This window comes from Diaporthe citri, assembly GCF_014595645.1.
Source record: "Diaporthe citri strain NFHF-8-4 chromosome Unknown scaffold_1, whole genome shotgun sequence".
Classification (NCBI taxonomy): domain Eukaryota; kingdom Fungi; phylum Ascomycota; class Sordariomycetes; order Diaporthales; family Diaporthaceae; genus Diaporthe; species Diaporthe citri.
Genome location: NW_025064846.1, coordinates 4,750,171 through 4,767,944, shown reverse-complemented (window position 1 = coordinate 4,767,944; position 17,774 = coordinate 4,750,171). Strand labels below are relative to the sequence as shown.

General features: G+C 40.2%; 2 protein-coding genes across 2 annotated transcripts; one reads left to right on the top strand and one right to left on the bottom strand.

The window, feature by feature from the left end:
- Positions 1–2,353: 2,353 nt before the first annotated feature.
- On the bottom strand, positions 2,354–4,167 carry INS49_001308 (uncharacterized protein; the record flags this gene model as incomplete). Its single annotated transcript, XM_043162140.1, has 2 exons — positions 2,354–3,711; positions 3,798–4,167. The coding sequence occupies 2 exons, from the start codon at positions 4,165–4,167 to the stop codon at positions 2,354–2,356; spliced, it is 1,728 nt and encodes a 575-aa protein (XP_043030646.1).
- Positions 4,168–16,810: 12,643 nt separating this feature from the next.
- INS49_001307 (uncharacterized protein) lies at positions 16,811–17,774 on the top strand (the record flags this gene model as incomplete). Its single annotated transcript, XM_043162139.1, has 2 exons — positions 16,811–17,511; positions 17,582–17,774. The coding sequence occupies 2 exons, from the start codon at positions 16,811–16,813 to the stop codon at positions 17,772–17,774; spliced, it is 894 nt and encodes a 297-aa protein (XP_043030645.1).

Below are 17,774 nucleotides of genomic sequence, written 5' to 3'. Positions count from 1 at the left end.
CCCCCAGCTGCCCCTATTTTTTGTTTGTTTTGTATTTTTCTGAATTTGAGTTTTGCTTCTTGACCACTGCACTACGCTCTCTTTTTTTTCTTGAGGCAGCTGGTGCTAGAACCTGTTTCGATGCCCTTATTAATACCAGTCCAGCGACTGGCTGGTGTTGTGGTGGTTGGTGCTTCGAGCCAGTGGCCAGCCAGACTGAGGCCATCGCAAACCCTCCCACGCTGGCGCCCACTACCTTCAACCTAGTGAATACACACAAGTCTTCATCCAACCCTCGAGTATTCGGACCTCTGTCACTCCATGTCATCTCAGAAACCTCTCACCTCTCCCTGCGCCAGGAAGCCAACCATCTTGATGTGACAAGGAGCCTTGTTGAGCTTGTATTGGGATAGCGCGCTGGTGGGACTGTCTACCGGAACAGCATTGTATTCGATGAAGATGGAGAGAGTATGGACTAATTTCGCCCGTGTTCAAGAAGCCGAGTCATACCAAACCCTACAGATGTTAGGTACCAAACAACAACGGAAGCGGAACGGCATACCGGTCGAAAGACATCAAGAAGCAGGAGTGGCTGGTTCTCGAGCGTCTCAGCGGAGCTTCTGGCGTCAAAATTCTGGCCAAAGCTTGGCTGTTTAGTGAGGTCCTGTTTGCGAGCCGGTTCGATGGCTGTGAGGACAATTTCGATGTAGGAAGAGGCAGTAGGAGCCCATCATACCCCCTCAGAGCCGGCCCCGACACTGTCAACACAGCTCACTGGCTCATGAAGGCTTCAATATGAGAGCGCGCAACGGCAGATGGGCAGACTGGCAGCAGCATGGACGACGGGGTGGTCATATGGCAGCTTCTGGAGTGATGGGGCAACGTCCACGAGTCACATCTGAGCGTCTTGTGCGAGGTACTACTGTCGAGAGGCGCCTAAAACGAGTCACGGGCTGGTCCGTGATATATGATAAAGGCTTTGCGTAGAAGCACAAGTGTCCGCAAGAGAGGCACCTCATGCTGCAGTTTGGCAGCAAGAGGAAGTTGCATGTCAAGGACTGTCGACACTGCCAGGCCAAGATGCATAGCTGGCCTGTGAGAGCCCGCGAGGCGCAAAGGAGACACCACTGCCACAAATGACCAACTCCAGAACATACAGCCACAACCACTTCTTGGGCCCATAGCCCCCATTTCTCATGAATACTGGTAAACACAGGTACGGTGTGTCAGGGGAAACGTCCTATGGGGGCATAGCGACACTTTTGCCCGGCTAGGCCTTTGTGGATCCGAGTAGAGCAAGAATAGACTAGGAGTTGTGCAATGCCCACCCCTCCCCCTTTCTCAGCACCGAAGACCACGAAGCTGCCCAAGGACCCAGACAGCACAGTGACTCCAGAGCGTAGTAGAAGATGCCCGCCCCTATAAACAGCCCAGGCGCTGAGTGTACCAGCCCGATCTGGCCCGCCGTGAAGTGGCCATGTGTTTGTTATGCCCCCTGTGACGCATATACAAAACCTTGTTGACCATATCCCGTCGGCTCTCGACAGCCCGGCTCACACAAGCCCGGCATCCCAAACCCCGAGCCTGTAAAGATGGGAGGAAGTAACGTTGCTGGCAAGCCTGAACATCCCCGCCCCCAACGCACAAAGCACTGTGCGCTCTCACCTAAAGCGTCCCCATAATAGCAGCAAGAGGGGATTCGCCGCGAAGACAAGAGTGACAAGGGGGAAGGGGGAAAAGTAGTCGAATACGAGGTCGGCCTGTTTCTGGCTAGGCTCAGGTGTAGTGTCGAGGACCGGCTCCACCGTCCCTTTCTCGATCGCGTGGCTGCCGTCCCCGGGTGGAGAGGAGGAAAACCGCACATGGACAGGGCTGCCAGCACGGGCGCAGGACCTGTGTCGCTGCCGGCGCGTCGCCGTGAGAGGTGCGCATAGAGACTCGGGCACGGGAGGCGGTGTATTTCCAGGCAGCGAGGGGGCGGAGTACTTTTCAGCCTCCGCGAAACGAATGGGGCAGCCGGTGCGCACCGGCGAATCATTGTGATGATCGTTATTTCAACAAAGAAAATGAAGAAAGCCGTTTTTTTTGGACCGGCCTGCTCTCGCTAGTAGTAAAAGTGCTTGCTGTTCGATCAGAGGTGGAGGAGGTGCCCGTACCTCCTAGTTCGAGATGGGCTTTTTGTAGCCGTTCATGCGATGCCCAAGATACGACATAGATAGTCCCGCGAGGCCTCAGCATTATCCATCACAGCCTCACAACATTCCAGTTGCCATCGAAGGCCGGCCACAATTTTCACAAAAGCCACGAGACATACGGTCCGTGAACATGAAATTAGTCGTCATTCAAACCGTAGATATTATATAGACGTATCCTATCAGTCATCATCCCAGTGCCTCCGGCTGATAATAATCGGCCGTGCAGGGTCCCAGGGGCCATAGATTTCGTTCTTGTACTTCTGCAGCCCGATCAGCCACCAGCTGCATCCGCCCATGGCAACGGCAGCAATGACGCAGCCGACCACCATACCCAGGAGGCCGCTCGCCCAGGGCCAGGGCTGGTTCTCGCAGGCGCGGGGCCCGTCACAGTCGGCGCCGCCAAGGATCATGCCAACGCCGCCGCCCGCGCCGAGGACCAGCAGAACCGTCAGGACCACGTGGTACCGCCAGCTCCGGTGGCGCGCGTAACGCCGGAAGACGGGGAACAGGCCGAAGACCTCGATGCTGAACAGCGTCAGGCTGAACACCTGGCCCGTCGACGGCAGCCGGCTGGCCAGCACGGTCGAGGCCATCAGGGCGGCATTGGTGGACAGCGACGCGACGGGAAACTTGTTGACGCCGACCCAGGCGCCCGAGTAGTCGAAGAAGAAGATGTTGATGGCCAGCAGCCAGAAGGACATGGCCCAGATGCTGTCCGAGGAGGTCGAGAGGGTGAGGGACTTGAGGATCGGGGACAGGCCGAGAAGTGTGAAGTAGATGAGGATTGCGGACTTGATGGTGTTCATGCGCAGGTGAGCCCGGCCGCCTCGGAGCGGCGACGAGGGCCGGTGTTTGACCTGTGGGCCGGCAGGGTCGGTGGGTGAAGATGTCCGGCGGGACCGCAATTGGTTCGTGGTCGTGCCAGAAGTGCTGACCTGGGAGGTGGCGGACAGCAGAGAGCTCGCAGATGTGGAATAAGGCTTCGCAGTTAAGAGGTTCGTGGCGCTGGCACTGGCGCTCGGCAGAAGTGCCTGACCCGGGGGCATGAGCAGGTTCGATGTGGAGCTTTCGGCTGATGGTAGTGTCGACGCGCTGCTGCTAGCCGCGCCGGAGACGGTCTGCGAGGCCGCGATGCCCTCTTCTCCTTGCCCCCCGCTGCCGCTTCCGCTACCACTGCCCCCGACAGAGCTTCGCTTCTCATCCTGGGGCCGTGAAGAACGGCGGTAGTGTCTAGGGCCGATGCTCCTTGTCCTGTGGAGGCTCTCGATATCATCGTTCTCGCCCTCCTTCCCCACCCACCAATCCCACAGGAACCAGCCAACCGATGTCGCAATGGAACCCCAGCCGACGACAGCCACGGGGCTCAGTCGCCCCTGATGGATGCCTACAAAGCAGACGACAAATATGCAGACCGTGCATACATGTTGTACAATGACGGTAGAGTCTGCGACCAGGGGCCAGAAGTCGTAAGGCTTTAGTCGGGGGTTGCGCTGGAGGTTTTCGAGGAAAGTCCCCTGGTCGGTGTAATTGTCCGGATCTGCACGGTCGACTCCATCAGCTCTGCTGCTCCGTAGGCCACCAGTGGCGACAGTGCCTCCCAAGGTGCATCACTTGAAGACTTACACGACTGCTTAACCCACAGTAACTTTTTCCAGGGCCTCTTTCTCCGCCGCCGACTGCGACTCCTGCTGCCGCCGTCTTTGCGATACAGATGGCGTGGAATGTGGTCCCTGTTGCCCGGTGCTTCGAACGCATTTAACCGTCGAGGGGGGGAGGCGGCGTGGAAGGCATCCTCTGGGGCAAGATGCGACGGGTCAGGACGGCCGTGGTGCAATGATGATGATGATATTGATGATGTTGATGCCACTGCTGCTGCTGATTGTTGGAAGCTGGTCGGGGCGGTTATGGAGCGCGCCAGAGGCGGCAGACGCTCGATCTTGTCATTGTAGTCGGAGGCCTTTGACGAGAACTGCAGGCCCGAGGGAGGAGCCATTGAGCGGCTATGAAGATGGGCGTCCTTTCTCCATCCACACACGATGGCAGTCGTTCGTGGGTCGAAGGATCTCGTGGCCTAGGCCCTCGCGAGGTTTAGATTTGCTTCCGGCTCTGACGTAGGCTGGTAGCGCGGCGCCTGGACGGGACGTTGAACAGGCGATAACGATAAGGGGGGTGCGATGGGCGTGAGGCTTGGTGGCTTGGGCATGTGTGTGCACGGGCCGCTCCGTGGTGCCTACGCATGGGGCCAGGGGAAGAGGAAGTTCAGCAGCACGCAACTGAGTGGTGTGCTGGATCGCGGAGTGGAGGAGGGTGTGGAGATTGGAGATCCTGGGCAGGTTCGGCGCCAGATCTGTTTCCCCCTGAGGAGGGACCCTTCGTGCTCAAACTTGTCAACGGTGCTGCGAGACGTGCCAAGCCTCTCGTCAAAACCTGCCTCACTTCTCATGCTCGGGAGATTTGGTGGAAAAAGCTTGGCCTCGCAGTGAGTGGAGATCGTCTGAACGTCTGGGGAAGCCTATCACATCATACACGTACACACTTTCGATCTCAGCTGGACTCCACTGGGAACTGAGCGCACTGACGAACCAGAAAAAAGCCTTGCGGTCACTGGTCAGGTCCCCATTTCGACCACAATCCTGACGATCCTACTATGTAGCCCTAGGCAATCCAGGCGATCCGGGCAATTCAACGCTACTCTACCTGCCAAACTCAAAAATAGCCCGGGTGTAATTTCGAAATACGGCAGTGCCGGCTGGCGCACCCGAAGGGGATCGAGTCATTGGCCGGTGCGAACCATCGACTAGTCTCGCGATGGCCTCAATCCATTGAACATGGTCTTGGCCTGTCCATCTCACAGTCTCGTCGAGCCCTAAACCCGGCCAAGCCAAAACAGGTCGGCTCCATTGCTGCCCCAGCATCCCCGGCCGCCGCCCACCCCAAGCCGTTGTCTCTTCACGGCCTGAAATGGCGCGACGGGGATTGCATCTTGTCCGTGCCCCTGGTTGGATCTCTGGGCAGCATTCCAGTAGCCACCACAAAGCTAAGGCTGAAGCTTAGCCCAGCATGTCGTGCTAGCCGGACCGGCGCCAACCGTGTTGTTGTGTCCGCGCCGGTCCCCAAACAAAAATGACTGACTGGCAGTAACCGATCCAATCCCTCTTGACCCAGGAGAGGGTCACCGCCGTTGCGTCAACAATGTGGCCCTCATTTACATTCTCGTATACCACTGCTGGTAGGGATTTGCCCTCAAATTCTTCCCAAAGCGGTGTAAGCCAGGTTGAGACAGAGGCGGCTGACTATCGCGAGATTATATTGCAGTCCATTCCAGCGACGGCGAATCGGGTCGGGCAGGACAGGCCCGCACGCCGATGACCTCTCGGGCCTTACTCAGCTCCCACGTCTGGCTGCATGTCGTGGACCGGTCTAGGCTTCTGAGAGGGCAGAAGGAAAAGTCATGTCTGTCAATGCCCCGCCTGTCACTTTTCCGTATTTCCTCCTCTGAGTCCCTCTACCACTCAAGAAGCACGGGGTCCCCTCACGAATTAATCAACAGTGACGGAGTCGGAAGTTATCCGGCGGAAGTCGCCCAGTCAGAGTTTTCGAGGACCGGCCAAGCCCATAAATATACGGACGTGAATTGAACGGGGCTCGACCGAAGGCACGGGGAGCCTTGTGTTGCTGCAGAGGCGAGGATTCGCTGGGCTAGGCGTCCGTGGACTCGGAGGCCGAGGCCAATTCTGCCCGGACGAGACGGAGGAAGTGGGCCAGCAGAGGACCGAGGCACTGCTGCGACATGCAGGTGAGTGCTGCTTCTGCATACCAGAGAACAGTAAATCCCTCAACTTCTTGAGGGGCGCAGGACTGCCCAGGCCCCTTCTTGGCCAAGCAGTGCTTGTCACAGAGAAGCTGTCATAGACTCGTTACTCGTTACGCGGGCGCAGACGCAGATCACCCCAGAGGAACAAGTCCCTTGTTTGGTGAATGCCACGGCTGTCAGCTTTGGACGTCACCTAGTGCTGGATCCGTGGTCTACTGGGAGTCCAGTAGTTGCTCCTTGGGATTTCAGCCCATGGAGACAAGGTCACATCGCCCTGGACAGCACACAGCACCCGCCATTGCCAGCTGGTTGTCATTGTGCTGCCTGCCACGGGAACTAGCGCAGTGTGCCGGGCAGAGGCGAACTCTAAAACTGTCCGCCGCAGCCAATAGCAGCCGCCCACCACGAGGGAGTGGACCCCATTTCCACAGTAGCTGGGCTTATATTAGATAGAGTTAGGTTTCGGGGTCCATCCCAAGGGATGATGATTCGATCCATCGGCCGTCGCGGCATGGCCTCGTGGGCCATCCTCATCAGGTAACCAACCATCAAGCCAGCCAGGCAGCTCCGCCCACTCTTACGCTGTGGCGAATCACGATGGGTCTGGCGGGTCAGCGTGTACGAGGGCTCATCAGGGCAACGTTGCAGGATTCTCGCAGAGCCTCAGCTGGATCATCACCTCCTGTGTCGAGAAGGGCTCTGGTTTTTTTTTTTTTTGGGGGGGGGGGGGGTGATCATGGCATGATGGACAGCCGGAGCATTGTACAATTCTGGCCGAGGCGATGCTGAGTGAGTGACTAACCAGCTGGCAAGGTACCGATGGTGTCAAGGGGTTCTGCAATAAGAGGGTTATATTCGGTTTCTGATTATGGTTCTATCTAAGTTTATGCTAAAGGGCCGAGAAGCCAAGGACTACCTATTAATGCCCATAAGAGATCTATGCAATGCTCCTTCCTTATAATCTGCCCCCTTTAAAAAATAGCGGCGCCTTTATAGCTAATAAATAATTTTAAAAGGTATATTTAATAAATTAATTATCCTATATTCTATCTTTTAAGCAAAGTATTAAGCTTAAACTATTTCCATCTTCCTTATAATCTTTATTTTCATCTTTTAAAGCATTAAGGTTATTTTAAGGTTTATTTTATAATTTATTATATTCCTTATAATTAGCTGCTTTTATATTTTTACTTAATCTAAAGTTATTTATAAAAAGTTTTAATTTAAAAATATATTTATTATTAAGTAATTTAATAATAATATTTATAATATCTTAAATAGCAAGAAAGGCATTAAATTTATTTATAATTATTTTAATAAATAAAGTATAATAACTACCTTTTAGGGTATTGATTTATTTATCCTTTTTAATTAATTAATCTTTTAAGCTAATAATATATGCAATGCTAAGATTAAGTTGCATTTAAAGTAAATTCCATTAAATATTTAATTTAATGTTTTTTAACTATAATTTTGCAATTTAAGCTTGCTATTTATTAACTTTAATGGTAAATTTAGCGTTTTCCATTTTATATTGCTTATACTTTTATTATTTTATTAAAGGTAGGGACGTTATTAATAAGAAATATAAATAGGTATTAATATATTTTATTATAGGCAAGGAAGGTAGCATAAATTAATAGGTTATTGCATTATTAATAAGAGATATAGTAGGTTATGGGAATATATTAAACTTTATCTTCTTTAGGTTGCATTATAAACTTGCCATAGGCATTATATTAAATTTTTTTTAATTAGTTTTCTTTAATGGATTATATTTTTTAGTTTAAAATGATATAATAAAGATATTAAAATTGCTATTAAAGGAGCAATTATTAAGGGAAGGTGGTTTTTTAAGTAGGTTTTCTTTAATTTTATTATATATAAATTTAATGGCTTTAGCATTTTTATTAAAATTGCTTTTACCTAAGAATCTTTTAAATTTAAATTAAGATTCAGCTTAAAAAAAAGAAATGTTATAATTTACTATATTAAATAAATATTATAAAGAATATAGCAAAGTTAAAGCTTTTTTAATTAATTAATTTATCTTTATATTTATATAAAAAAGATATTAATTAAATTTTCCATTAACAATATCTTATAATTTATTATAAATATATATTTACTACTTATATTCCTTCTTCTTATACCTTTTAATAAATTATAGGAGCTTTTTATTATATTCCTACTTTTATATTAAATAAATAAGGATAAGGAAATCCATAGCCTTATTAAGTTTATTAATTTTAACCCTATTAAAATTAAGAATTATTTATAATGTAATATGTAAGTTTTTCACGATAATCATTAAGCTAACTTAATTATTTTAATGCATAATATTATTAATATTTTTAATTTAAGGCTTTAAATTTTAAAAAAGATTTACAGCTTAACGCTTTGCTTTAAATTTATATCATTTAAGTTTATTTTTAAATAGCTTTTTGCTTTTATCTCCTTTTATTATTATTATTAATAATAAGCTTAAATTATAAAGCTATCTTAAGTATATCTTTCGTTAAATAAAAATAAATAAAAAAATAAAAGGAAGGAAAAAGTTTATAATTTTTAAGAAAGAATTAAAATTATGCTTTAAGTAATATTATATTTATCCCATTTTTTCATTTAAAGTTTTTAAGCAAATATTATTATAAGTTATTATAGCAATTATTGGTAGTAGTTATTAATGGTAGTTACTATATTAAGTTTATAATAAATAGTTATTTACGGGCGAATTCATTAAGCAGCAATTATGCATTAAGTTCTAGTTGCGGCAAGATTATCCATTCTTAGAATTTAGGTCTTAATTTAATGTATTTAATAAGATATTTTATATCCTTTAATTTTAAATATCATTAATTAATTATGCGCTTTATATAATCTTTAATTTAAATAGGTTTAATCCAAGGTATATCTTAACTAAATAAATTTAAAGAATATGGCTTAAAGTAATTAATAAAAATAATATTATGCTTTAACTTCTATATGCACGGAAAGTTAAGTTGGTATATAAAATAATTAATTCTTTCCATAACTTTAAAAGAGCCTACATATTATGGTCCATATTTATAATCAATATCTTATAAAATTCTATATCCTTTATATAATTAAAATAATACCCATGCTTTAACTTTAAAGAATTATGCAAGATATTATTTATTAAAATATGCTTTTACTATTATTGCTATAAGTATTAAGGCATTATATATATAAATATGGCTTTAAGGAAGGTTTAATAGTTAATAAGGCACTTAATTTATAATAATATTTAAGACATTATTTAAAGTAAAGCCTTTAATAATTTTATTTAAAGAAGTTTTAATTGCTTAAGATTTGTTATTATAATATTTAAATTATATTTATAGCAAAGTATTTAATTATTTTCACAAATTATTAAGGTTATAAATAAAGTAGCGGAGCGTAGATTTAATAATTTATATCATCCTTTTTAACTAGCCATTAATTTATAAATAATATATAATTATATAAAATAGCTTTATTTTAAATAGTTTTTATATTAATAATTAAATGTTTAATAGGAATTTAGGGTTTTAATTTAAGAGAATAACTTTTAAATAGCCTTAATTACTTTAAAGTAAGTATTATAATAAAGAAAAGGCTTATTTTATAGCTTTTTATATTAATTTTTTAAGCATTAGCAATAAATTCTTTAAGAATTTACAAATTATTAAGAGGATATAATTATAGCCTTTTATTAAGGGAAGTTTAAGGATAAAGTTTATTATAATTTAATAATATGGATATAATAAGCTAAGTAATAGTTATAAGCTTTTATAAGCTTTATATTTTTTAATATTAAAAACTTAGTAATTAAGGTAGCAATAGGTAAATTTATGCAGCTTGAAATGCAGTTTTTTAATATAAAAAAGCTAAAGGAATTCGTTAAGTTAGGCATAATTATAATAACTATCTATATAAGCAAGTTTTAAGATTTTAATTATATATAATTAAGAAATATAAAGATAAGGAGTTTTATCTTTATTTAATATTTTTTAAATAAGGTTAAAGCGGATTTTAAATAAAAGGATGGCTTTATTTTTATAAAGAGCATTATTTTACTATATTATATTTAAAATTCTTGCTTATTAGGGGTTTATTTAATAGCCATCTTAAAGGTACTTACGAAAATTAGGAGATATTTTAATATATATATTTTCATTTTATAAATTTAGTTTTAAAAGTATTATAAGAACTATTAAATGCATTTTTAAGAAAAATAATTAATATTTATCTTAATTATTTAAGAAAACATTTAGTTTATTATCTTTAGTTAACAGTAATATATTTAATAATAATATATGCAATAATGCATTTAGCATAATATTCTCTCTTTTTAATTTATATAATAAATTGATTTTAAAAGCATTAATATATTTAAGGGCATAAATTAATCTCTTATTATTTATTAAAGCTGTAATAAAGTTAATAATATTAAGTTATTTAAAAAAAGCAAGAATTGCTAAGTAATTTATATAAATCATAAAATAATGCTTAGTAATATTAATTTAGTATTAATATTTTTTAAATACCTATACATAGCTAAGAAGTTCCATTTCTATAGCTTAATATTGGCATTCCGCAGAAAATAAAGTGCAGCTAAGGTATGCAATTATTTTAACTAAAGTTTGCGATAGGTATATAATAATATAACTATCTTTCATAAGTTTCCTTATAACTAAGTCCGCTATATAGTAAACTTGCATTTTAATTTTAAACATAAATATATTAAAATTAATAAATAAATGCCTTTTTAAATTAAAGTATATAATAAATATAAACTTAGTTAGGTTTTATTTCATAATATTAAAGGCAGCTTTTTTTATATTGCTAAATAGGGTAAATATAATTTATTTTATTTAATTTTCTTAAGCTATTTTACCCTTTAGCTTTATTAAGGCATTTAATTAATAAAGATTTATCTTTTATTATTCAAGAAGCTTAATCTTTATTATAAAACGCAAAACGTTATATTTTATATAACTTACAAGGCTAATAAAATATTCCAAATCCTTTAATAAGCGGGGAAATTCCAAGGCTTTAATAGCCTTTAAGCATTCTTTAATTATAAAAAGGCTAAAAAAGTTAATATAACGGCTAAGCATAACAGCTATTAATACTGCAAAATAAGATTTTTTTAGGCCTATTAAAATATTCTTCTATCATAATTAATTAAAAACCAAATAAATATCATCAATATAGTCTTGCAAGGAGCCATTTATAACAATAACTATATTATTAATATATGCTTTAATAGGTATATCTTTAAAGAGCCAATTTATTTATCATTATATATAAGCTAAGCTGCTATAATATCCTATAATAACGTAATTAAATATAAATTATCCGCAAGCTATTATAATAATAAACATCCATTAAGATTTAGGATAAATTTATTATTAATAAAAGAAAGCAATGGCATTAAGAACCATAATGTATTTTGCATTTATAATCTTTAAGAGAATTTAATCTTAGCTTTTTATAAGGTATGCATTAAGGATTAATATATAGTTTAATCCTTAAATATTAATTACTATACAACCTTTTTAGGTATTATTTAGCATAATTCGCTAAATAATAAATATAGGGAAAGAAAAGAAAATAAATTAAGTTATTTATTTAATTTTTTTAATAGCTTACAGTTTATTTAAAGTTTTATCAATAATCTTAACGTCCTTTAAGGTTATAAAGTAAACTTTGCACTTTTTTAAAATTATATTTTGCTAATTTTACTTAAGGCAAACCTTAAGCTATTTATTTTATAAAGCTTTAGCCTAACCTTTATCTTTAAAAATATTTATATTTTCATTAAAAAAACTTAAAAGCTTATTTTAATTAATAAGATTTAAGTTAAAAAATATATTAATGCCTATTAAGGTATGCATTTAAAAGTTGTTTAACAGCATTGTTTTTAAACGCTGAGAATTTAAGGATTTATAAAAGGCTATAAATATAGCCTTATTATCTTTATTAATAGCATAAATTTAACATTATGGATTTAAAGAATATAAATATCTTATAAATATTCTATTAAGTATAATAATAAGCTTATTTATTTTATTTTTAATAACCATATAAGCTAAATAAATATCCATAAAGAAAGCATAAGCATTGAATTAAGTTAATGCAAGGGTAAACATTAAGTCTTAAATATTATTAGTATATAGGCAATATTTAATAGGAAAATAAATAGTTAATTTAAGTAATATAATAATATATTGCGTAGCAAGTACCTTGGCCTTTATTAAGCGGCTATAATTTCTCGTTTTTATGGGAATTTAAATATAATAAGAATTAATATTAATATATTCTTTTAAATTAATAATATTAAAGCCCTTTAATCTTATAACATTTATATTAATAAATATATTAACCTTTAGGTCTTTAATTATAAAGACTTTATAAGTAAATAAAGCAATTACTGCAATCCTGCGGTTAATATATTTTTCCAGGAATTATAATAATATAAGTATATAATTATATAACTTATAAATTTTCATTTTAAGTTTGCATAATTATAGTGGAAATGCATGTTTATAAATTAGCAAAAGGGGATAATTTTATTATAACCATTATTTATTTGCTATTATTTAATTATAGCTAATATTGCTATAAATATTTAATAATAATCTAAATAATAGTTAAATAAAAAAATGTAAATAAGTTTAAAAGCGAAAATTAAATTCTATCCTAAATTCCAAATTAACCCTTACCGGTAATTAAATTATCTTCACGCCCTTTATAATATTTAATAAGATACTAAGGCCTTTTAGTTTTTTATTAGCTGTTTCAGGGTATTTTTTAATGCATTATTTAAGCCTTAATTGTTTAGTAGGCTAGTAATCTCCGCTTTAGCTGTGAAAGCCATTAACGTTTATCTTTATCAAGGCCAAGGCTTTTTAAAATGGATAAAGTAAATATAATTTATTAGCAAATTATTGCTATAAAAATGCTTAATATAATAACGGTAAATAAATAATAATGATGCTAATATGCTAAAAAAGGCAATGTTTAGGTAGTTATTATAATTATTAATAGGAAACGCTTCCTTAAAGGGATAATTAAAAGCCTTAATAACTATATTTATAAAGAACTCTTTATTTAAGACTTCCTTAATTAAAGGTAGTTAATATATAAGCATATTAAGTTGCTTTATAAAGTTTGCAAACTTGCTATAATAGGCTTAATAAAGCTAATTTCATTAATATAGTTTAATAGTAAATAGGGCTTACAAGGTAAGCAAGCAATAATTCTTTAGAATAAGCTATTATTAATAATTTCCCAGCTATGGCTATTATTAAGCAAGTTATTGCTACTCATTTTATTATCAACGCCATGCAACGTATTAATTTAATAGCAACTAAGGTTAACTATATCTAGCATTTTAAATCTAGCCTTAACCAGTTAATTAAACCAGCAGTTAAAACTAATTTTAAGTTTAATTAACCATATATAATTAATTATATTGTAAAAGAGCTTAGGATAGCTATATTTAAAAGCATTGCTATAATTGCCATTGCTAGGGCTGCAAAGGCAAATATTATAAGGCGTAAAGAACGTTTAACCTGCCTTTATAAGCAAGTATGGGCTAATAAGGATAAATAACATTCCAAGCAAATAAATATTATTATTAGGCTAAGTTAAGAATTATACTCTTATAGTTTTAAACATTATTTAAAAAGCTTTTTAATATTATTACTTTATTAAATTTTTAAAGTTTAAACTTAATCTTAAAAGCAAGCAATTTAAATATAGCAATTAGCTATATAGAAAACTTTATATTATAAGCCTTTGCATTTATAATAATAATTTAAAGAAATAAAGTAATATCCCATCTCTTTGCAACCTAATAAAGAAATAAATAATTTATCTTAAAACTAATTATAGCATTTAAAAAGGACTTAATAAAATGCAATTTTAACTTATTATAAATTACTTAAACTATCGCTATCTTAAGCAGCTAATAATCATTATTAATTAAGATATAAAAGTATTATTTAAGTATATCCTTTAAGAAATACTAAAACTAAACTTAATAAATATTATTTATAAAATAAACTTATTTAATATGCTTTAAATACTTAATAAAATAAAAGATATTAAAATATTTTATAATCTTTCCATTAAATTAAATACCTAAATTAATATATTTATAAAGGCAGAAATAGCCAATATTTGCTAGCTAAATACTAAAATATTTATTAACGCCATTTTATATAAGCTTAACTTAAATATAAATTTAAGGAATTAATGCATTTATAAATACTATAATAATTAAATATGCAAAGTTTTAGTTTTGCTAGTTATAAAGCTATATTATTGCTTATATAATAAGGTTAACAGCGTTTTTAGCTATAAGTAGTACTATATTATTATTATTAAATTTAAAGCCTTTTAATTCCATTTTATCATTCCTTTTTAAATACAAAAAAAAGCCAAAGTTTTAATTATATATTAATATAAACAATATATTTCTAAGAAAAACTTTTAAGAATAATAATAAACTTAGCAAACTTATTATTTAGCAATGCTTAAATATTTAAAGAAATTACGTTTTAATTAATATATATAATAAATTACTAAAAAGCAGCGTTTAGCTAACTAAGGAAGCAGCTTAAAGATTAAACACTAAAAGGAATTTAAGCAATAAGAGCGCTTATTAATAGGCAAGAAATGCAGAAAGGCTCTTTTGCTTTATTAATTAATTCTATAGCTAATAAGTTTTGCCTTAAGGAATTAAATTATTTTTATTAAAGATAAGCTATAAGAAATGAGTATATTTAAGCTTATTATTTTAAATCTTTATAATATATAAAAACCTAAATAAGTAATGAAATTATAAGAGCTATTAAGCATGTAATTATTTAAGTTTAGCCATGGAGTTTTACAAAGCCATATAACTAAATAATCTAAATAAATAAATATTAAGATAGTTATGCAAGAGCAAAGTGAGTAGTTAGAAATTAATGGTAAATTTGCAATGGTGCTCTCATCGTTTTATTGGATGAGGCTATGTTTATAGTAATTATTAGCTGGCGTTTAATTCCCGTTATTTAAGCTAAGTTATCAAGGGGTTCTGTAATAAGAGGGTTGTATTTGGTTTCTGGTTGTGGTTCTATCTAAGTTTATGTCGAAGGGTTAAGGGGCCGAGGACTACCTATCAATGCCCATAAGGGGTCTGTGCGGTGCTCCTTCCTCACAGATGGCGACCTACGTAAGGCCAGAGCTTGAGCCGTCGGGCTGTCCATAACAGGTAATTTCAAAGTGCAGTGTATGCGATGCAGGTCGCTTTGGGTGGGCGGCGGCAAGCAGCAACAGCGGCAGCAGCACGAGTGCCAGAGATCGGACTCGTCAGTTTAGCGTTCTTTGGAAGGTTCCGACTTGCGCCAAGCTGATCTCTCTGCTCAATGCACGTGCGCCGTTCGCCAAGCGGTCCCAGGATCGCTCTGGACGCAGAAGTCCCTGGTCCTTGCCGCGGGCCAGTGGGCTGGAGGAAGGCATCACGGCGTTACACTCTAAAGGGTGCACCCCGGTCCGCGGGTGTTTAGCAAGTGGCAGCCTGGCTGCACCCGGGCACAGATCCACCCCTTTCCCTCACCAAGAGACCCAGCACCCAAGAGGGCCCGACAAGAGGTCAAACAGAGCACAAGACGCGGGTAAACTTTAGCTCAGCGTCAAGCATTCGGGTGCTCCGCCCAGTGCAAGCTGGCCCGCACTGGCTTTCGCTGGCCCTCGCTGGCTCATCTTCGGTCTCGGTTCGGTGCACTGTTCTTCTCCCGGACGGTCGGGGGCTAGCAGTCGCTCATGCTCAATGCTTAATGCTCATATGGTCACGGTCATGGACCTAGCAGGTGGGTAGTTCCTGCCCATGCCCGGTGCTCGTGGTCTATGTACTCGGTCTTGCACAACACCTCCTATATTAAAATGCTCTGATCGGATCTGGGCTCAGCCTCATGAGCAGCGCAGCCCAGCAAGGGTGAAGAGCAACCCCCTTCCCACACCACCGGAAGCCCAAACTATACAAGCTCACTCCCGCCCTCCCAAAACGGGGCATATTAATACTCGCTCCCCTGCCGGCCTGCATGACCACTTACTTATACGCACTGTACATACATGTGCGTGCACACACACATGGATACATAGAGCTCGTCCGATCCATCGTCCACTTTCTTTTACTTCGGTCATCTGGTCTCCCTTTCCGAGTTTTACGATTCACTCAAATAAAACTTATCCCAAGTCCTGCCTGCTGATCATCACAATTCCCCTGGGAGTCCAGTCCCGATCAGTGCACGCCAGTTCATCGCTCGTTTCAACATTTGTTTTGTCAATCATCCCAAGATCAACCCCCAACTCCCACTGGTTTCACCTTTTCTTCAGATTACCACTGGGAACCCCCGGGCGTCCATGCTTCAGCAAGCTTGACCTGGAATATAAGCATCATTCGTACCCACGCCGATCAAACAGAGCATAACTTGATCCTGGTGGTTCCTCAACGGGGGGCGGGCACCATTTTGACACAGGGCCATTCCGAGACAGCTTCACGAGTCGGCAAATTTGAGTGTCTGAGACATACGCGCTCGCGACATCCTGACAAGTCCCCGCAGCCGCGCCGCACTGCTTTCTCATATAAGATATCCAGCCACCGGGAACTCGGGAGAAGAGTGAGCAACCACAGCCATAAACACACTCAGATCATATCATCGGAGGCGTCATTTTCTGGAGCCCGTGTGTGTTACCTGCCGGACGAAAAGGATATAATTCTCACAAAGGAAAAGAGAGAAAAAGGAAAGGACCTTCGCCCACCATGAGGTCAGGGCACATCTTCTACTCACTCTGGGCGGCGGCGCCTCTCGCCATGGCGACACCAGTCCTACCTCACCTCGTTCTGTCAAAGACCCTAGAGACAGTCTCAGACCCGTCATCGGGACCGACTGGGTACCAGCCGCCGGCGACTATCACGACCGCAGGGGCGAAGGGGTCGAAGACGGAGATCCTCCGGCCTCTCGACCGACAAGCAGTCATCGACGACGACGACGACATGCCGCGGCAGCCAGCCTTCGACAACCGGCCATTATCAGCGTCGGCATCCGACCTCTCACGGCTTGCCTCGGAGGTGCTCTCGTCGGCCGGACCGTTGACGTCGGACCTCCTGGAGGCACTGGCGAGGCTGCAGTCTGCACAGGAGTCATTACCAGAGGAGGCTGAGGCCGAGGCTGAGGCAGAGTCAGACACAAAGACACAGTCGGACTCGCACCCAGAGCCCTCGCCGCGAAGGAAAATGTCGGTCGGCTCATTAGTAAGGCTCGCATCGAACCAGGGCGGAGGCGTGCTACGCATCAAGCAGCATACCGAGACACACTCACGAGACTCTGCTGCGGCCCTGGGGGGTGCGCGCCAGTCCCGCCCGTGTGGGGCTCACCACGCCGACGTGCTGGTGATCGGGATGGTGCTGACATTCCTGCTGGTCGTTCTTATGATGGAGACGGCAGAGCCCGTGTCGAGGACGTGAGTTCGACCCTTCCCATCTCACAGCCGAGCTCCAGATCTAGCGTTACTGACTCTTGTTGCCTCCCAGTGTGCGCCGGATGCTCAAGAAGGAGGGTGCCATCCGCCTGAAGGACGACGTCGAAACAGCTCGAGCCATGTCGGTCCGAGCACCGGGCCTGGACATCCCCGAGACGATAGACGAGAAGCCGGAAGAGGAGCATGACGAGGACGAGGACGAGGACGAGGACGATGACGGCGGTGCTGAGCCATGGGTGATATGA